Raw genomic sequence first — 22,307 nt, forward strand, 5'->3', positions numbered from 1 at the left:
ATCTTTATCAGACTTTTGTGCCACAGAGTGGTTCACTGCACACCACTTGCATTGCAGCAAAATCAAGTTAAGCAAGGTGAAATAAAAAACCTGACGCAGCTTTTATAATATGGTTATCTATCTGTGCCATTATCCAGCTTTGGCCCTTTGGGCTGTCAATCATTACCTAAGGATAATCAATTCTGCTTGTTTGTTTGTTTAGATTTAAGTTATTGTCACATGTACCGAGGTACAGTGAAAAGTATTGTTCTGCGTACAGTTCAGGCAGATGGTTTCATACATGAAAACATAGGACATACGATAAATAGACAATGTAAATACATAGGCATAGCCATCGGGTGAAGCAGCATCAGGTAAAGCATACGGAGTATGGTGCTACCGCAGTTAGAAAATGTGTAGAGAGATCAGTTCAGTCCATAAGAGGGCCATTCAGGAGTCTGGTAACAGCGGGGAAGAAGCTGTTTTTGAATTTGTTAGTGTGTGTTCTCAGACCTTTGTATCTCCTGCCTGATGGAAGATGTTGGAAGAGAGAATAGCCTGGGTGGGGGGGGGGTCCTGATTATGCGGCCTGCTTTCCTAAGGCAGCGGGAGGTGTAGACAGAGATTTGTAGAGAAATGAAACAAGAAAATGGAGTTGTTTCTAGGAAATTGAAACTTACAATACTAACCTACTCCTTATCTGTTTCAAGCTGACTAGTGAATATGTTTGTCCAAAGCATTGTTCTAATTTACTGCACTGTCTGAAACATTTATCATCAATTTTGACAGTGTCCCCTTATTTCAATTTAAATCTTTGACTTTTAGAAGAATTGGGATCCCAACTTAGCAAAATAATGTGAATTCTTGAAATCTGAAATAACAACAGAAAATGTTGAAGATACTTTGCAGATCAGACAGCATCTCTAAAGAGAACAGAGTAAAGGTTTCAGGTGATGACCTTTCACTATTGGAAAGCCTGCATTCGTGTTTTACGTTAAGCTTATCTTATCCAGAATATTTTACTTCAGGATTTCCCAAACTTTTCCAACCACGAACAGATCTTGACCTCCCGAGAGTACTGGCAGTACTCCAGAGACACATTCTTATTATTGTGTTGAAGAGTTGAACCACAAAAAATAGATTGCTTTTGCACAAAAGCTACAAGCATACAAAACCAAATCTATGGAAGTCTTTTATATTTCTTATATATGTATATTATATTTGGAAAGGTCAGTTATTAAAAAAGTATTTGTCTCTTAACAGCTTATAGTTTTTAATGGGCAGAGTGATGCTCCTTTGACTCAAGTGGTTAATGGGAGGAGTGCTACTGGAAAGCTGGATTCCTATATTGGACACAACATGCTGGAGCACACCCAGGTTCTCACGTATGTGTGCTTGCGCGCACATTCACACAGATAGATACACGCTCTCACCTTTTTCATGCAACTCTTTCTCAAAGACACACTCGTCTCTTTCTCTCCCTTTCTCTCTGTATCTCTGAGATGAATTTATCGCCTCACACACACACACGCACACACACTAATGCTCCTGCCTCTCTCCTGACACACACAACTCTTTCTCGTACATACACATGAAAACTGACTCTCTCATTTCTTTCTTTCACACACTCAGTGACATACTCCCCTCTCTGTTAAATGCATCCAACTCTAGCCCTATTTTCCCCATTTACCACGATCTCACTCCCGCTCTGTGACTCCCTCGACTTACTCCCATTTGTTGTGACTGGAATTGATTACTAAAATAAGGAGGTTATGCTTCAGTTGTACACGGTACTCATGAGACTACATTTGGATGACTGTGTATGGTATTGGTCACCTGATTGAGGAAGAATGTAAATGCTTTGGAAGCAGACCAGAATGTTACCAGATTAATAACTTAAATGGGTGGTTTATCTTGTGAGGAAAGGCTGGACAGGCTAAGCTTGGATTCACTGGCGTTTAGAAGAGTAAGAGGTGACTTGATTGAAAGATGTAAAATCCTGCAGGGTCTTGTCAGGGGGGACGTGGAGAGGATGTTTCCTCTTGTGGGAGAATATAGAACTGGAGTCGTTGTTTAACAATAATGGGTCACCCATTTGAAGCACAAACGTGGCAAAATAATTTCACTCACAAGGCCTTCCTATAAAGGAAACAGAGTCTTTGAATATTTTTAAGGCAAAGATAGATAGAATCTCTGGAGGATGTAAATGATCCAGTCACACTGGCGAAGAAGAAAGGTAGTGTATTCCCATTGTCCTGGTTAATAAAAATTCCTAAACCAGTAAAATTCCTAAATCAGTAAAACAGATTTTCTCATCTACTTGTAGGAGCTTGCATACTTTACAACAATGAGGGCACTTAATTGTTTGCTTGGCTTTGAAGCATGTGGGCAATCCTAAGAAAATGTGGAAGTTTGGCCATTCTTCTAGCTATAAAAGATAATTTGAATGAATTATTATGTCCAGAATATTGACACCTTTTGAAACTGTTAAATCTTTGCAACTATTGTCATAATCATCTAGTTTATGGTTTGTATTTTTGATGTAATTGTTAGTTTTAGGAAGGTTAACTGTACGGGTAAGGTAATTAAAATGTTGGACGATAGAAATTGCCAGCACGCATTACATACCGGCAGTTCAAAGGATTGCATCTGTATGTATGAGATCAGAGTTAGGAGGGTGAAAGCCATAAAAATGACAGGTGGTCTTTATTTAGTTGGAGATCTGTCGGTGCATGTCTTTTTAAAAAAATTTAGATTAGCCAATTATTTTTTCCAATTAAGGGGCAATTTAGCGTGGCCAATCCACCTACTCTGCACATTTTTGGGTTGTGGGGGCGAAACCCACGCAGACACGGGGAGAATGTGCAAACTCCACACGGACAGTGACCCAGAGCCGGGATCGAACCTGGGACCTCAGCGCCATGAGGCAGTTGTGCTAACCACTAGGCCACCGTGCTGCCCTGTCGGTGCATGTCTGAGGAGAATTTCCCTGACTTCATTGGAAAAGTAAATTATTCATGCAAACCTTAGGGTTCAAAAGGTTTGACTTTGAAGCTAAAAGTTAATTAATCTAAGTATCCATCAGACACCACATCTAACATCTGTTGCCAAATTACTCCGAGTGGACCCTTGTTTGGATATGAGATTTCTGTGGAAGATCTTTGCTGAAAGCATCCAAGTTGATGGGTGGAAGCTCGGAATTCAGTAGACATAAAAAGAATGAGTCCGCAAAGAGGTGTGACGCAGTTATAGATCTGAAGCAAAAGGCAGTCAGAAATCAGGTTCATGTCTGATGTTGAGGCATTAACCAAGCATGCAAACCCATTCTTGAGCTGAAAAATCCACAGTGATGATATTTTTAATAAGTGCTGGAGCAGCACTTCGCCAAATGCTGTTGGAAGTATCCGCATTATATTTCATACCTTGGTGAAAAGCTGGAATACTGAGCAGGAATCAAAGTGAATTCCGGAGAGCTGTGACACTTTGGTTTGATCCCAGGGTATGAAGGAATCTTCAAGAGCCTAATAAGTAGCTGAGGACTGCGAAGGGAAGTCATAAGGAAGTGCGGGGGGGGGGGGAAGGGGGGTTAATTAGAGCTTTAGTCGAGAGCGGGGGTTTCCAACCTGTGATCCATGGACCACTGGTGGTCTGTGATCTGGGGGCGAAACAAAATGTCCGTGGAGAAAAAAATAGCAACTACCTTGTGTGTAGCATATTAATCCTTGTTGGGGAGCCGGTTTAGCTTAGTGGGCAAGACAGTTGGTTCATGATGCAGAACAAGGCCAGCAAGAGGGTTTAATTCCAATGACTGGCTGAGGTTATTCATGAAGGCCCTGCCTTCTCAACCTTGTCCCCTCGCCTGAGGATTGGTGATCCTCAGGTTAAATCTCCACCAGTCAGCTCGCCCCCTCATGAAAATGAAATGAAATGAAAATCGCTTATTGTCACGAGTAGGCTTCAATGAAGTTACTGTGACAAGCCCCTAGTCGCCACATTCCGGCGCCTGTCCGGGGAGGCTAGTACGGGAATCGAACCGTGCTGCTGGCCTGCTTAGTCTGCTTTAAAAGCCAGCGGTTTAGAGAGCTAAACCAGCCCCAAGAAAGGGGAAAAGCAGCCTATGGTCATCTGGATCTATGCCGACTTTACTTTTTACTGATCCTTGTTGAACTACTTTTGCAATTCATTTCGGTATTAATCCTTGCAATTAAATAGTGAGGTCAGAAGCGGACTTTCAATGAAATGCACAGCAGCACGGGGCCGCGGCCATTGGTTGGGGGGGGGGGGAGGAAGAAGCATGGGTAGGGTTGACTGTTGTGGTGGGACCACCAATCAGAGCCTTGGTAGCTCTAAATTTGCTGACGTCTAACAGCAGGCAATACAGTACAATATCGGGCTCTGATTGGTTGATTCCCTTGAGAGCGGGACAGCAGTTTACCAGACATTGAAAGGTTTTGAGACTTAGAGCAGTTCAGACACTGATCTCCTGAACTGATGTGAAGTTTTTGAACTTTCAATGAGTAAAGTTGCAAAGCAGCAGCCAGATTTGGTCTGGCGGCTAGCCTGAGGCAAGAGTGAGGTCCCTGCCCTAACATTGAAGAGCGAGCCTGCGAAGCCTTCAGCAAAACAAGGAGACGGCGCTGACAAATGGCCTTTGAGGGGAGGAGCGAGGGTGGGGAGGCAAGCAATCAAAAAGAACAGAGGCCACAGGTCAGATAGCCACCAGTTGCAGCCCAGAAGTCTGCCAGGAGCACACGCAGTCATCTAAGCTCAAGGCCTGCCACCCAAGTGAGGGCCAAGAGTTGAGCAGCGCATTGGTCAGAAGGTGCAAAGAAGGCCAGGCAAGCGTGACTTATCTGGGAATCTGGGAGCAGTGACCAGAGCCAGAGGCCAGCCAGGCATAGGTGAGAGTGAGCAGGTTGGGCTGCGCAGCAACCGTACTGGGCAGTGAGAGAAAGAGCCAATGCCAGGCCAGAAAGCCAACAGCAGGAGCACGCACAGTCATCGAGGCTCGAAGCCCAACCACCCAAGTGAGCGCTGAGAGATCAGCAGACCAGCAGTCGGGAGGGGTAAAGAAAAGTCAGGCAAGTGCCGGTGTTCTGTCTCAGGTAATCGGGAAACAGTGGCCATCGATGTATTTGTGAATGTGCAACATAACTACAGAGATAGCTCCGTTTTTAATAGCCCTCTTGATACATAAGTTCAAATCCTGTAAGCCATAGAGTACGTAACAAATAATGTTTAAAACGGTTTGCGCAAGTGATCCCCGCAAAAGCCTTTGATGACTTATCAGCGGTCCCCATAAAGGAAAGAATATAAAACACAGACCCCCAGAAAGCTAAATATGCTCTTTAATGTAAAGTATAACTATTCTTTCAGGGCAGGTGTTTTATTTTACTTATTTCCTATGCAAGAAAATTAATTTGTTTTTAACAGTGGAAGCTTGTGGCATAATCTTTGTGATCAGTGGGTGTTTGAAATTCTTTTTAAAGTTTAATGGTTTCTACAGGGATCATATATAAAGAGAGTCAGTATGTAAATTTATCTTTGATTGAGGTCACTGTGCTGTGTTAACTTGTTTTACCAGGGCAGCACGGTGGCACAGTGGTTAGCACTGCTGCCTCACAGTGCCGAGGACCCGGGTTCGATCGCGGGTGACTATACCTGGGAGTTTGCACATTCTCCCCATATTTGCATGGGTCTCACCCCCACAACGCAAAGATGTGCAGGGTAGGTGGAGTGGCCACTCTAAATTACCCCTTAATTGAAAAACATAATTGGGTACTCTAAATTTATACTTAAAAAATCGTTTTATCAGTAATTGGTGTCATTGAAATAAATAATTTAAATATTAATTAAGCTGTTGTCTAATTGCATCTTAATTATGCTTGCAAGAAGAAGTGACAATAAATCAAAGTTTGTGAGTTCAAGGTTTTATGTTTCAAAATGCTGAATATGTGAACATATCTCCTAGTATCTTAATGTTTATTTGAACCTGAGGGCTAAGGTTTGGATTGTAGGTGAACATGAGATTAAATTTATTGTAGTCTTTCTTTGTCCCTCTGCACAGATGATCAGAAGTCAACTAAACCCACCGCCCCAATGGTACCTCCCAAAAAACCCAGCCTCCCTATGAAGGGTCATCCTTTCAGAGCATCCATGCCTCCCAGACGACCAGAGAAGCCCTCGCTACCACTACCCTTACCCAAGTAAGTTTGTTTCTTTGAGATTCTTGTGGTTTATCATTATTGTCAGTGTTATAGAACATAGAACGCTACAGCGCAGTACGGGCCCTTCGGCCCTCGATGTTGCGCCGACCTGTGAAACCATCTGAAGCCTATCTGACCTACACTATTCCATTTTCATCCATATGTCCATCCAGTGACCACTTAAATGCCCTTAAAGTTGGCGAGTCTACTACTGTTGCAGGCAGGGCGTTCCACACCCCTACTACTCTCTGAGTAAAGAAACTGCCTCTGACATCTGTCCTATATCTACCACCCCTCAATTTAAAGCTATGACCCCTCGTGTTGGTCATCACCATCCGAGGAAAAAGACTCTCACTGTCCACCCTATCTAACCCTCTGACTATCTTATATGTCTCTATTAAGTCACCTCTCAGCCTTCTCCTCTCTATCGAAAACAACCTCAATTCCCTGAGCCTTTCCTCGTAAGACCTCCCCTCCATACCAGGCAACATCCTAGTAAATCTCCTCTGAACCCTTTCCAAAGCTTCCACATCCTTCCTATAATGTGGTGACCAGAACTGCACGCAGTACTCCAGGTGCGGCCGCACCAGAGTTATGTACAGCTGCAGCATGACCTCGTGGTTCCGAAACTCAATCCCCCTGCTTATAAAGGCTAGCACACCATATGCCTTCTTAACAGCCCTATTAACCTGGGTGGCAACTTTCAGGGATTTATGTACCTGGATGCCGAGATCTCTCTGTTCATCTACACTACCAAGAATCTTGCCATTAGCCCAGTACTCTACATTCCTGTTACTCCTTCCAAAGTGAACCACCTCACACTTTTCCGCATTAAACTCCATCTGCCACCTCTCAGCCCAACTCTGCAGCTTATCTATGTCCCTCTGTATCCTATAACATCCTTCAGCACTATCCACAACTCCACCGACCTTCGTGTCATCTGCAAATTTACTAACCCATCCTTCTACACCCTCTTCCAGGTCATTTATAAAAATGACAAACAGCAGTGGCCCCAAAACAGATCCTTGCGGTACACCACTAGTAACTGAACTCCAGGATGAACATTTGCCATCAACCACCACCCTCTGTCTTCTTTCAGCTAGCCAATTACTGATCCAAACCGCTAAATCACCTTCAATTCCATACTTCCTTATTTTCTGCAATAGCCTACCGTGGGGAACCTTATCAAACGCCTTACTGAAATCCATATACACCACATCAACAGCTTTACCCTGATCCACCTGTTTGGTCACCTTCTCAAAAAACTCAATAAGGTTTGTGAGGCATGACCTACCCTTCACAAAACCGTGTTGACTATCGCTAATCAACTTGTTCTTTTCAAGATGATTATAAACCCTATCTCTTATAACCTTTTCCAACATTTTACCCACCACCGAAGTAAGGCTCACAGGTCTATAATTACCAGGGTTGTCTCTACTCCCCTTCTTGAACAAGGGGGACAACATTTGCTATCCTCCAGTCTTCCGGCACTATTCCTGTCGACAAAGACGACATAAAGATCAAGGACAAAGGCTCTGCAATCTCCTCCCTGGCTTCCCAGAGAATCCTAGGATAAATCCCATCTGGCCCAGGGGACTTATCTATTTTGACATTTTCCAAAATTGCTAACACCTCCTCCTTTTGAACCTCAATTCCATCTAGCCTGGTCGACTGAACCTGAGTGTTCTCCTCGACAACATTGTCTTTCTCCAGTGTAAACACTGACGTAAAATTTCCATTTAACGCTTCCCCTATCTCCTCTGATTCCACACACAACTTTCCACTACTATCCTTGATTGGCCCTAATCTTACTCGAGTCATTCTTTTGTTCCTGATATACCTATAGAAAGCCTTGGGGTTTTCCTTGATCCTATCCGCCAACGACTTTTCGTGTCCTCTCCTCGCTCTTCTTAACTCTCCCTTTAGGTCCTTCCTGGCTAACTTGTAACTCTCAAGTGCCCGAACTGAGCCTTCATGTCTCATCCTAATATAAGCCTTCTTCTTCCTCTTGACAAGTGCTTCAACTTCCTTAGTAAACTACGGTTCCCTTGCTCGACAACTTCCTCCCTGCCTGACAGGTACATACTTATCAAGGACACGCAGTAGCTGTTCCTTGAAAAAGATCCACATTTCGATTGTACCCATCCCCTGCAGTTTCCTTCCCCATCCTATACATCCTAAATCTTGCCGAATAGCATCATAATTGCCTTTCCCCCAGCTATAATTCTTGCCTTGCGGTATATACCTATCCCTGCCCATTGCTAAAGTAAACATAACCGAGTTGTGATCACTATCACCAAAGTGCTCACCTACATCTATGAATATACTTGTGGGCTGAAACGATGAACAATAAATGTACTTTATCATAAATGAAGACATTTATTAGTTGTAACACTGAGGAAGACAAATTTATGATTATACTGTGTAAAATATTTGCTCTGAAAAGAGCACTTGATACTGTACCTTTGAAGAACTGGTCAGCCTCAAGGTGTCAGGCAACATATTCCGCCCATCGTCTGGAGGAAAGACTGAAACCGCGTAAGAGGCGGTTATATATAGTGGAGGCTAGAAATATGGGTAGGATTTTACTGCTGACTTATCAGGCTATTTATTTATAACGGAACAGTTCATGTTAACATTTTTGCTGCTGATTGGGACTATTTAGAATATAGTGTGTTCCTTGAATAAGGGTACAGTTATTACGAACACAGTAGATTGACCAATTACCAGTAAAATTCCACCATCATGCTGGGGATTAACATTGACCAGAAGCTTAACTGGACCAGCCATATAAATCCTGTAGCTAAAAGAGCAGATGAGAGGCTGGGAATTCTGCCAAATTCTGAAGTTTGAAGTGGGTAACACACCTCCTGACTCCCAAAGCCTGTTTACTGTCTACAAGGCACAAGCCACAGAGTCACAGAATTGTTGCAGTTCAGAAGGAGGCTATTAGTCCTATCGTATCTGCAGCAGCTCTCTGAATGAGTGTTATGGATTAGTGCCATTCCCTTCCTTTTCCCGTACCCTGCACATTGTTTCTATTCAAGTAATCATCTAGTGCTCTAAAGAATGCCTTGAGTTAACCTGCCTCCACCATACTTTCAGGCAGTGCATTCCAGATTGAACTACTCAGATGAAAAAGTTTTTTCTCAAATCACATTTGCTTCTTTTGCAAATCACTTTAAATATGTGCCCTCTCATACATGATCCTTTGACAATCGGGAAAAATTGCTTCTTTTCTACTCTGGCCCGCCCCCTCATGATTTCTTCTATCAAAACTCTTTGTAGGTTTTTTCTCTCCGGACAACAGTCCCAACCTTTCCAATCTATCCTCATAGCTGAAATTTCTCATCACTGGAACCATTCTTGCAAACATATTCTGAACTCTCTTCAATGCGTTCACATCCTTCTTATAGTGTGCCTCACAGCTGCTGTCAACTAGTATCTGATATAAATTCAGGATTATCTCCTTGCTCTTGTACTCTGTGCTCCTATTTATAAAACCCAGAATACTAAATGCTTTATTAACTGCTCTCTCCACCTGTCCTGCCATCTTCAATGATCCATGTACATAAACACCCACATCCCGCTGCAATTACATTCCCTTATGAATTTTACCCCTTGTTTTCCAATGTCTGGCAATTGGAATCAATCAATACCAAAATGTATCACCTCACACTTCTCCAAATTGAGCCTGATCGGTCAACTATTTTCCCACTCCTCCAACTTGTGTAAGTCCTTTTGAAGTTCTACACCGTCCTCCTTACACTTTACGATGCCTCCAAATTTTGTATTATCTGCCAAGATCTATTCATTAATGTATATCAAGAAAAGCAAGCGTCCCTATACCGACTCCTGGGGAACACCCTTCACCACAAACCTCCCTCCTGACCAAAATAATATCCAATGACCATTACTCTCTGCTCCCTCGTATTCAGCCAGTTTTGTATTCATGTTGCTCGTGTCCCTTTTATTCAATGAGCTATTATTTTTCTCTCGCGTTTCTGTGGCACTGTATCAAACGCCTTTTGAAACTCCATGTACACCACATAAACAGCATTACCCTCTTTGACCATTTCTTTTACCTCTTCAACAAACTAAAAGTTAGTTAAACACTATTTCCACTTCAGAAATCCAACCTGGTTTTTCTTAAGCAAACATGATTTTTCCATATGGCTACTAATTCTGTCCCAAATAATTGTTTTTGGAACAATTGCCCACCACTGAGATTAAACTGACTGGTTTGTAATTGCTGGGGAAAGCTTTTTTGAACAAGGGCATAACATTTGCAATTCTCCAGTCCTCTTGCACATCCCTGGAGTCTAGAGAAGACTGGAAGATTATGGCCAGCGCCCCAGCAATTTTTGTTCTCCCTTCCTTCAATACCCTTGGAAACATTTCATCCGATACCTGTTCTTTGACAACTAAGTACCAACAGTATATTCAACACTTTTCCCTGATCAATTTTGAACCCTTCTAGTCAGGTATGTGATAGAGATTCTCCACTTTCCTGAATGAGTACATTCCAACAATACTCGAGACGTTCATCACACCCAGGATAAAGCAGCCCAATTTTTTTTTTTTTTTTCTAAAATTTAGATTACCCAATTATTTTTTCCAATTAAGGGGCAATTTAGCGTGGCCAATCTACCTACTCTGCACATTTTTGGGTTGTGGGGGCGAAACCCACGCAGACACGGGGAGAATGTGCAAACTCCACACGGACAGTGACCCAGAGCCGGGATCGAACCTGGGACCTCAGCGCCGTGAGGCGGTTGTGCTAACCACTAGGCCACCGTGCTGCCCTTAAAGCAGCCCAATTGATCGCCACTCCATCAACATTCACTCCCTCCAGAGTGGCATCTTTCATCTAACATCAAAGAATTTCACAGCACACAAATCAGTAATTCAACCAGCTGTAACTTCTTTTCTGCATGTATGCTTCCTTCTCTAACCACAGTCATTTTCACAGTACTTTGCTTTATTTCTACTGCTCCTGTTGCTCTTACGATAATCTCTGGCCATATGCCCCTTGGTGACAACTTCTGTTACAGGAGCCACTGCTGTGGCGACATTTGTCGATTCCGCCTCATCTGTTGCCACCTTACTTTTCACTTACCGACTTTCCTAAATCCTCTGGCCAAGCCAATAATAATAATCTTTATTCATGTCACAAGTGGGCAATGACACTGCAATGAAGCTACTGTGAAAATCCCCTTGTCGCCACACTCTGGCGCCCATTTGCATACACTGAGGGGGAATTCAGGATGTCTAATTCAACGAAAAAGCATGTCTTTCGGGATTTGTGGGAGGAAACCAGGGCACAATAGTCATCACTCGGCCTGTGTTCAGAATATTTTGCTGGTTCTCACTCAATCCTTCAGTTAGAAACATATGGTCATTTTGGTTTGGTTCGTCTACTCTGTTATGGGCCCGATAGGCTACCCACTTTCATTCCCCAAACTCTGAAGACGAATCGCTCCACTTTTGTCTGATTCCTATTATTAATTCCAAATTGGGCTCTACGTCTCCAAGAATGTTCCTAAACACCCTTTCTAAAATCCTCACTTTATCATTATCGTCACTGTCATCATCGGTCAAATACAGCCCACTTTTAATTTAATCACTGTCCATCTTATCCCATGGTTCCCTGTCTACTTTGGCCTTTACTAGGGAATGGCAATCCTGCAGGGATATGGCAAGGCTTCCCTCAGTGCGCCTAATTTGTTCCAAATTAGGGTTGGGAGTTGGTTATGTCTTTCGGAAGTGGTGAATGTGAAGCACCATAGTGATAGCCCGGTCCCCTCTGTATCTGCTGCCCCTGGTTTCATCACCAGGAGTTGACAGTGCCTCCAGCTGTTTTATATGGGGGTGAATTTGCCCTGTGTTCCCAGCCCTCCCATCTGCTGGATCCCTTGCAGCCTCGTCATTTAAATCCCAGTCATTTCTTGGCTCGTGGGTCATCTCCACTGCCGCAGGGCAGAAGCAGAGGAGTTTAGATATTGTTGCACAAGTTCAGTCTGCTGCAAATAAAATCTCAAAATTACAACAATGGCTTTTCCTGTCTTGTCACTAGTCTGAAGCTCCCACTATATTTTACAGCGTGGTAGTGGGTTAGTATGAACCCAGCCTTTTTGTTGCATTTTATGAATTAGTTTGTGACATTTTTGGGCTATGTGGAGCGACATCGTCCCTTTACTTCCCCATTCTGAGGTGAACTTGAGTTCTACCTTTTGGGCGGTCAACATATCTTATTTCACAGTTTCTATACTGCCTGTGTGAATCCACATACTCGGGGCGTCCCCATCGCTGGTCTCGTTTCAACTCTAATCCGCCCCTCTAATCGCCTTTCGTTTCAGACGCAGTACTCTGTTGGGCGTATAATCAAAGAAAATCATAGAATCAAAGAATTATAGAATTTACAGTGCAGAGGAGGCCAGTTGGCCCATCGAGTCTGCACCGGCCCTTGGAAAGAGCACCCCACTTAAGCCCATCCCATCCCTGTAACCCAGTAACCCCACCAAGCCTTTGTTTTGGACACTAAGGACAATTTATCATGGCCAATCCACCTAACCTGCACAGCTTTGGGAGGAAACCGGAGCACCAGGAGGAAGCCCAGGCAGGCACGGGGAGAATGTGCAGACTCCACACAGTCAATGACCCAAGCCGGGAATTAAACCAGGGACCCTGGAGCTGTGAAGCAACTGTGCTAACCATTAACTCATAGTCCTGCCTTCACAACAGGCCAGGGCAATCCCATCCTCGTTACCATTTTACGTTATGGAATTACCGGCCATCCAGCCACGTCAGTTTTGTTCCTCAGCACACGAGACCAGACGCAGGCGGGATATTTTCTGTCACCAGTTTATTAAATCATGCCGGGGTGATGTATCCACAAGATGGCGCACTGACTCTCCCAGTAATGCATTGCAACAGCAATTATACTTTTGGTTATCATATAATTAATTTGCATATACCAATTACAAGTGGGGGCAGCAGGGTAGCATGGTGGTTAGCATAAATGCTTCACAGCTCCAGGGTCCCAGGTTCGATTCCGGCTTGGGTCACTGTCTGTGTGGAGTCTGCACGTCCTCCCCCTGTGTGCGTGGGTTTCCTCCGGGTGCTCCGGTTTCCTCCCACAGTCCAAAGATGTGCGGGTTAGGTGGATTGGCCATGCTAAATTGCCCGTAGTGTCCTAGTGAAAGTAAGGTTAAGGGGGGTGTTGTTGGGTTACGGGTATAGGGTGGATATGTGGGTTTGAGTAGGGTGATCATGGCTCGGCACAACATTGAGGGCCGAAGGGCCTGTTCTGTGCTGTACTGTTCTATGTACACATTTGTTCTGAGATCATTGATATCCAATTGCAGCTAATAGTTCTAATCATTTCATTTGTGCCAGGTGTAGATAGTTGACCAGTTACAACCTTTAAATGTTTGTCTTTTGTAGTTAATAACAAAGTACACCTGCATAGTTGCCTTATCACGGTAGCATAGTGGTTAGCACAACTGCTTCACAGCTCCAGGGTCCCAGGTTCAATTCCCGGCTTGGGTCACTGTCTGTGAGGAGTCTGCACGTTCTCCCAGTGTGTGTGTGGGTTTCTTCCGGGTGTTCCGGTTTCCTCCCACAGTCCAAAGATGTGCTGGTTAGGTGAATTGGCCATGTTAAATTGCCCTCAGTGTTCAAAATTGACCTTCATGTTGGGTGGGGTTACTGGGTTATGGGGATAGGGTGGAGGTGTGGGCTTGGGTAGAGTGCTCTTTCCAAGAGATGGTGCAGACCTGAATGGCCTCCTGCTGCTGTATTTTCTATGTTCTATGTTCTGCACTATAAATTCTATGAAAATCAGCAAGCACACATCTGTGGTCCTTGCCTGTGATCACCGAGTAGATTGTCAAAATTCCCATTTTCTTTGTCCCTTGTTTATCTTGTTTGTGCAGCCCATCTGCAGCTGGGGAAATTTCACAACTGCTCCCCAGGGGATCTCTTCTGTTATCAATTCACAGGGAACTTTATTGCACACAACACTAGAAATGATAAACCATTTAACAAATTCTGCACTCTTGTTTTAATAGGACAAATGGAGAGCTGCCTTACAATCGAGCAAAGGTGGACTTTGATTCAACTGTACTTGGACCAAAATCTGAGATGCCATCATCGCTTACTCGACCAAAATCGGTAGAAATTGCACCTGAGATAGGTATAAAATTCAGTAAAGTTCAAGGATAATTGATTTGATTTGCAAAATAATTTCTTCATAATGAATGATTTGAACGTAGGTTCTATTTTTATTTTGATAATTTCTGAACCGATCACTGTGACCAGTTACAATGTGTTTTCCTCCGATTGAAGTTCACTTTGAGTGCATAGGTCACTTGCTGTGTCACCAGGTGGAATTGTGTATTTCAGCAAAAATTCTTAAGTGTACTATAAACTTGATTAATTTGTATAGATTAGGGCACTGATTAGATATATCCAAGTTTTCTAAATACTAAAATAACAATGTACTTTATCCGGGTACCCCCTACTTCTTTCAACATGTTTTTGTTTTGAAGGTTGTGCTTTGATTTCTCACCTGCATTTGCATTCCTGTAAGACTGCTTTAGGACAATCGTGCAAAATCTTTTATTCCATCTAAATTCCTCAAATGTCTAATTATTTGTAGCTAATTTATGGCCACTACTCCTGATTAAACACATTTAGGTCACTCGGCCTCTGTTGCTTTGTTGAGCGGACTACTGAAGATATTTTCGTATCCCTACTGTCAGAAATTTGACATGGCTTCTTTCCTGATTTTTGCTTTGCATCAACGAACATAATAATCTGCAGAACAGCTACTCCTAATTTCTGGACAGACATAGCAAAACTCCCCATGCTAGAGTTATGGCAAGGCTTCCCTCAGTTCGCCTAATTTGTTCCAAATTAGGGTTGGGAGTAGATTATGTCTTTCGGCAGCGGTGCAAGGGATCACTGTCCATGAGGAGTTTGCACATTCTTCCCGTGTCTGCGTGGGCCTCACCCGCACAAGCCAAGAAGATGTGCAGGATAATAATAATCTTTATTAGTGTCACAAGTAGGCTTACATTAACACTGCAATGACATTACTGTGAAAAGCCCCTTAGTCACCACATTCCAGCGCCTGTTCGGGTACACTGAGGGAGAATTCAGAATGTCCAAATTACCTAAGTCTGTCGGGACTTTTGGGAGGAAACCGGAGCACCCGGAGGAAACCCACACAGTCACGGGGAGAACGTGCAGACTCCACAGCCAGTGACCCAGGGCTGGGATCGAACCCGGGTGCTCGGTGCCGTGAGGCAGCAGTGCTTATCAATGTGCCACCGTGCCCCCCATAAAACCGACATGTTTATTTTTCGTTTGAGTGAGAAAGCAAATAATTGAGGATGGTTGGACTCTATAAACATTTAAATTACTTGATAGCTTCACAGTTTTCCAGACCTTATTCACACTTGACAAGCATTTATGTCTATTCTTAAAAAATTGTAACTTACATACTTTGCTGTCAGGCCCTTGCTCCAGTGAAAATGGGATTATCTTGATCTCAACAATGCGTTCCAGTGGTCCTTCTGGATTCAGATTTTCCCCATGTCCCTCCTGAGAAAATATGATTTGTCGGATGGCAAATGGGGGATGGCATTTCCAGATCTGGGTTCCCAAGCAGCATTTGGGATAAGCTTCCATGACCCCATGAGAACCTAGGCCTAAATGCCCCCTAGTCGCCACATTCCGGCGTGTGCTCAGGTACATCGAGGGAGAATTCAGAATGTCCAATGCACCTAACAAGCACGTCTTTCGGGACTTGTGGGGGGGAAACTGGAGGAAACCCACGCAGACACGGGGAGAACGTGCAGACTCCGCACAGGCAGTGGCCCAAGCCGGGAATCGAACCTGGCGCTGTGAAGCAACAGTACTAACCACTGTGCCACCGTGCCAAACTACACTGCCCCTTAATTGGGAAAAAAATAATTGGGTACTTTAAATTTATTCAAACATTGTTGCATATTCTGTTCACAAGAATTTTCTGTACTTGGGCTACTCTAATTGGAAATTGCCGAAGTTATTTATTTGTTTCTTTTGCAGATCTCATGAGCTTCGACTCTGTGGAATTATCTGGTGCGAAACTCAACCACCCTACAGCTAGCAGACCAAGGATGCCAGGGAGAAGGCCGCCCAGCCTTTTTATTGTCAATCACCCTGTCAGTTTTTCGTCTTTTCTTTATAAACTTACCACAGTGGAATGTTTGTGAATGCTATTTTTTTGTACAAGTAACCAATACAACTCCCCAAAAGCCGAGTGGGTGAAGACAATTTTTTGTTGTGGCGGTAAACCACAAAATTAAGAAATCCAAATGTACTACTTGGTTTGTAAGTGGGATCATAAAATTGGCCTCAGTGCAACTAGGAAAAGAAGAGGAAAAAGTGATGTTTTTTATTCGTTGCCAACCATTGGCTCTTGTTGGACTACAGCATGATCAAGTTCAACCTGAGAGTCAAATACTCACAATCGCCTTTTCATGCAAAAACTGCCCATTTACCTGAGGCACCAGGGGGCTGTAGGCATCATTGTAATATATTCCAGGTCAGCAGCATCAATGTAACCAGGGTCAAGGATGGGTGAAAAATTGAAGAAACAAAACTCTGTTTCTGGAGAAAATTGTGTAGTTTCACGAATCCGTTTGAGGATGAGTCGGAGACTAGTTGGGAAGCGAATGATAGTCAAGACTAAGATCTGTATGAGAGAAGTTTGGGAACAATCGGAAAATTGGGTGAGAGGGTAACAGTGAGGTTGCCTTGGAAATAAGTGACACTGGCAGTGGTGTAGAATAAATTAGAGCGTTGTTGTCCATGCAAAATTGGAAATTTGTCTTTGGCTTCATCTCTGGAGTACAGGAGCATAATGGTTACATTACTAGATGCAGGAACATGGTGGGAGGGGGATTTATCCCCCAAAAAAGAGGCATCTGGATTGAGTGGAAGGTTGGAATGTTAAAAATGTGAATATCGATGCCGGCACATTCCTTTCCTGTTTTAATGGAGGCGGGACTGACTGATGATCTGCTCCTAAAAGGCAGCTCGCAATTTAAATATTATTGGATATGGGCCAAATGCAGGCAAGTGGGACTAGATTAGTGATATAAACTGGGCAGCATGGGCCGATGGGCCTGTTTCCATGCTGTAAACATCTATGACTAGGATAGCAAAGCCATCTACCTCATGGTTCTGTATTACTTTTAATGTAACTCTGGTCGACTGGGTCAGTCTGGTGGACTTTCAGGCAGGGAAACTGTGATGTCACATGGGGGACTATTGGATTTCACGTGAGCTTATCATATTCTTGCTCTGGCAAGTCACAAATTAACAATTTCTCCATGAGTTCAAAATCTGCCATGGTTGCTAAGGAACTTAAATTTAATTATCTAACTAAACCTCAAACAAAAAATTAGTGTCAGCAATGATGGCATGAAACCACTGGATTCTCATTTTAATAAAAAGCCTTTCCAGTTCACTAATTTATTGAGGGAAGGACACATGATGCCCTTCTCCACTAATCTTAACATTCGAAACAGCAGTAGGCGTGGATCATGCAACCCCCTCAAACCTCCTCCCCATATCCCTTGATTCCCTGGGAGATCGGAAATCAGCCTGAAGTATATTAAAAAATGGAACATCTACAGCACTGTGGTGTAGAGATTCCAAAGTTTCCGCAGTCCACTGAATGAAGAAACTTCTCATCTCAGTCCAAACTGATCGTCCCCTAATCGTGTGTTCTAGATTCCCCAGCCAGGAGAAACAACCTGGTCAAATCCCTTCGGAATCTTCTGCGTTCCAATTAGAATATCTTTAATTCTAAACTCCAGAGAATATAAACCCAATTTACTCGGCCTCCCATTACATGACAACTCGTCTCATCCCAGGAAACAATTTGGTGATCCTGTTCTGCGCGACCTCCAATCCAAGTATGTCGAAATAAAAACACCAAAGCCCTGTATAATTATAACATAACTTTCTTATTCTTAATTGCCCTTGTATTAAAGGCCAACATGTCATTTGCTTTCCTAATTGCTTAGTGTACTTGCATGCGAACACTCTATAAAGCAAAAAGCACAATGCTGGAGATGCTAGAAATGTGAATTAAAAACAAATATGTTGGAAATACTCAGCAGGTCAGGTAGCATCTGTGGGCAGAAACAGAGTTAATATTTCAGGTTAATGACCCTCGGAAGTAAACGCTGTCTGTATTGTTTTTGCAACCTCTTTGTGTCCTTCTCACAGCTTAAGTTCTCACGTAACTTTGTACCTTCGGCAAACTTGGATACATTACTTGCGGTTGTCTTGCCTAAGTCATTAATATAGATTGTAAATAGCTGCAGCGTGAGAACTGATCCTTGCATCACTTCCCTAGTCACGGTCTCTTGAGCCAAGTCATTAATATAGATGATAAATTACAGAAGCCCGTGTTGGCGCAGTGGTCAGCACTGCTTCCTCATGGCGCCATGGACCTGGGTTTGATCCTGACTCCAGGTCACTGTCTATGTGGAGTTTGCACATTCTTCCCATGTCTGCGTAGGGCTCACGCCCACAACTCAAAGATATGCAGGGTAGATGGATTGGCCATGCTAAATTGCCCCATAATTGGGGAGAAAAAAATAATTGGGTACTCTAAATTTATAAAAAAATGTAAAAAAAATAAATAAATTGCTGAAGCCCAAGCACTGATCCTTTCAGCATTCCACTAGTCACGGTCTCTTCGTCAAATTCATTAATATAGATTATCAATTTACTACCTTGACACTGATCGATGCAGCATTCCACTAGTCGCAGCATTCCACTAATCACAGCCTTTGAACTTGAAAGTGCCCTGTTTATCGGAAACTCTCTCATTCCGGTCCTTCGATTAATCCTGTATTCGTGCTAATCCCCCATCTCCATGAAGCCATAAAAACAGAAAGTGCTGGAAAAGCTCAGCATGCCTGACGTCATGTGGAGAGAGAAGAAAAATTACCATTATGAGTCAAGTGTGACTCTTCTGCTTTTATTTCTCTGAGACATTGCGCGTTAATATTTTTTGTGGCATCTTATTGAATATCTTTTGGAAAATCTACATCTAATATTTCCTTTTATCTATCCTGTCAGCTCCTTCGTCACAAAATTGTAATAGGTTTGTCCAATATAATTTCCCTTTCATGGAACTATGTTGACATTGTCTGGTCATGCTATTAGGAATTTGAAGTACATGAAACTCCAGCCCCACAGAAATGTGGTTGAGTGTCCTCTGAAATAGCCTAGCAAGCGATTTAATTGTATTCAAGAAGGTGCCTCAGCACCATCTTCTCAAGGGCAATAAGAAAGGGCAATAAATCCTGAACTTGTCAAGAAAGCCTACATCCTAGGAATAAAAGTATGGCCAAGCCACTCTTTCTCCTATGTTATCCAGGACTGGTAATACTAACAGCCTTATTTTTCTTGTTGCTGCTATTGTCGTGTGGAATGATGCAGACAAACCTTGTTTATTGCCTTCTGTGCTTCCTCTGACAATTGAGTGCACTTTCAGATGACATCATGTTCACTGCATTGTGCACAGTTGAATCATAGTGGTTATCACAATTGCTTCACAGCTCCAGGTCCCAGGTTCGAATCCCGGCTTGGGTCACTGTCTGTGCGGAGTCTGCACATTCTCCCTGTATCTGCATGGGTTTCCTCCGGATACTTCGGTTTCCTCCTACAGTCTAAAGATGTGGATTAGCCATTCTAAAGTTAGGTGGATTGGCCATTCTAAATTGCCCTTAGTGTCCAAAAAAGGTGGGATGGGTTTGCTGGGTACGGGGCTAGGGTGGAGGTGTGGGCTTGGGTAGGGTGGGCTTTCCAGGGCCGGTGCAGACTCGATGGGCCGAATGGCCTCCTTCTGCACTGTAAATTCTATGATTAAATTCTATATATGTAGAATGGACTGGGTGGATGGTTGGCATATTCTCTTTGATGGGATGGTAGTTCGTCTTTCCCCTAATGCCTACATACTTGCATATTCCAATAATTATTGTGGGACACATTTTGCAGACCAAGGATGGAGTTTCAGGTTTTTCCCGACCAGTCTGCATTATTGTCATAATAAACCAGTTAGTGCATGTGCCCTCAAAAGCCATTTTATAGAACATAGAACAGTACATAGAACAGTACAGCACAGAACAGGCCCTTCGGCCCTCGATGTTGTGCCGAGCAATGATCACCCTACTCAAACCCACGTATCCACCCTATACCCGTAACCCAACAACCCCCCCTTAACCTTACTTATTTAAGACACTACGGGCAATTTAGCATGGCCAATCCATCTAACCCGCACATCTTTGGACTGTGGGAGGAAACCGGAGCACCCGGAGGAAACCCACGCAGACACGGGGAGGACGTGCAGACTCCACACAGACAGTGACCCAGCCGGGAATCGAACCTGGGACCCTGGAGCTGTGAAGCATTTATGCTAACCACCATGCTACCGTGCTGTCATTGTGGCCCATAACTTACAAGTTTCCCAGTGTCGCATTTAGAGCGAACCCCTACGAAGCGCTGGGAATCCCTCTCGGAAGTTCTCACATAAGGGTTTACCCAGCAATTACAGAAGTGCTAACTTCCTCTGGACAATTGCGCTGGGCTTGGAACCATCCGACAAAGCGGGTTGCCGCTAATTTTGGATTGTTCTGCCAGTTTTACCCTGATAGTTACTCTGAAAGAGTTGGATAGAAAAAAAATATCTAACACCAGAGTAATCAATATTTAATCACTGAGATTCCGCCTGGCCTGGGACACCCCCAACTCAGTGCAATCCCCCCCCACCCCCTCACCGAGCCCCCAACCAACGGTTCCGACCCACCCCCACCACCTTGGGAATCCCAGTGAAGGTAAATCTGGCAATCTGTCAATGATTGCCACTCTGAGGAAGCTAAGAGCCATTCTGCTTTTATATTCCTTCTGTGATGCACTTTGGAACATGATTCCCTAAACTTTAATGGATACCTGCTCCCTATAAATTATCCCTTTAATCATCTCTTTGTGGCAGCTACTGCCATCAAAAGGGGTGTAACTTACCTCGCTGTGCCCCAGTCACTCCACGACAATCCTGCCGGGGGCCAGCTCCGCTGCTCCTGTCTCACCCATCCTGGGTGAGGAAGGTTCAGCGAGACATGGACTTGGGAATCCCAGTGAAGGTAAATCTGGCAAGAGGCAATCTGTCAATGATTGCCACTCTGAGGAACCTAACAGCCATTGTGCTTTATATTTTGCACTTTGTGCACTTTGGAACATGATTGCTTGAAAGGCATAATGTGAGTACAAGGCAAAATATGTATCTTAAAAAACAGATCATTTTAATAATGGTATCATTTTTATCTGCACATTAATACTGTACCAATGAGCGTCACGCTTGAGCCTTTGAAAATCTATATCGTTATTCTGCACAAACGGGTAGAACTGTATTTATGTAGTTTACATTTGTAGTATTCATATCAGACTTGAGTATGGTTTTCCATTGTTTGATCGATTAATTCACAATCTACATTTCCTGGTATTTCAGTCCATTTGCATGCATTAAATTTAAGATTTGCAATCTCGCGTGACATTAGCATTTTATTATACTGTTAAGCAGTTTGTCAGGAAGTAGTCTGTGTTTTAGTATAAGGAAAATATATTTTGTGCAAATAACCTGCATAACTGAAAAGACAAAATTCATATTTCATGTTTAAGTATAAATTTGTGTAACATTGAGAAGCAATACAGACTGCAGTAAAGTGTACCCATAGCAGTGTTTGACTTCTGTTTTCTAAACGAATTGCGTAACATTTTTAAACAAAAATAATTCCCTGCTTTTCAGTCTCTGGGTGAGAGTCATTTAGATAAAAGTCCGAAAATGATCAAAGAAGAGGAAGAAGTACAAGAGGAGACTGCCAAACCAAAGCCTTCAGACATTGTTAAAAAGGTATGGTTTGTCTAATAAACGTCCTATACATAAATAATCAAACAGCTTTATGATTCCATGTAAATCATGGTCTGACTGAAGATCATCTTGGTTTATTTAGATCTCCCTATGGAGGAAGCAGTTTGTAATTTAAAATAGCTTCA

The 22,307-nt window shown here is 43.3% G+C and overlaps 1 protein-coding gene across 2 annotated transcripts in view; it reads left to right on the forward strand.

Annotated features, from left to right (window-relative positions):
- The window catches only part of LOC119967389 (CD2-associated protein), a 277,194-nt gene that overhangs the window by 232,082 nt on the left and 22,805 nt on the right, over positions 1–22,307 (forward strand). For both annotated transcript variants that reach the window (XM_038799889.1, XM_038799890.1), the window contains exons 13-16: positions 6,047–6,185; positions 14,258–14,382; positions 16,281–16,396; positions 22,060–22,164. In XM_038799889.1, the coding sequence (XP_038655817.1) occupies positions 6,047–6,185; positions 14,258–14,382; positions 16,281–16,396; positions 22,060–22,164 (485 nt within the window). The remainder of the gene's footprint in view (positions 1–6,046; positions 6,186–14,257; positions 14,383–16,280; positions 16,397–22,059; positions 22,165–22,307) is intronic.

This window comes from Scyliorhinus canicula, chromosome 6, assembly GCF_902713615.1.
Source record: "Scyliorhinus canicula chromosome 6, sScyCan1.1, whole genome shotgun sequence".
Taxonomy (NCBI): Eukaryota; Metazoa; Chordata; class Chondrichthyes; order Carcharhiniformes; family Scyliorhinidae; genus Scyliorhinus; species Scyliorhinus canicula.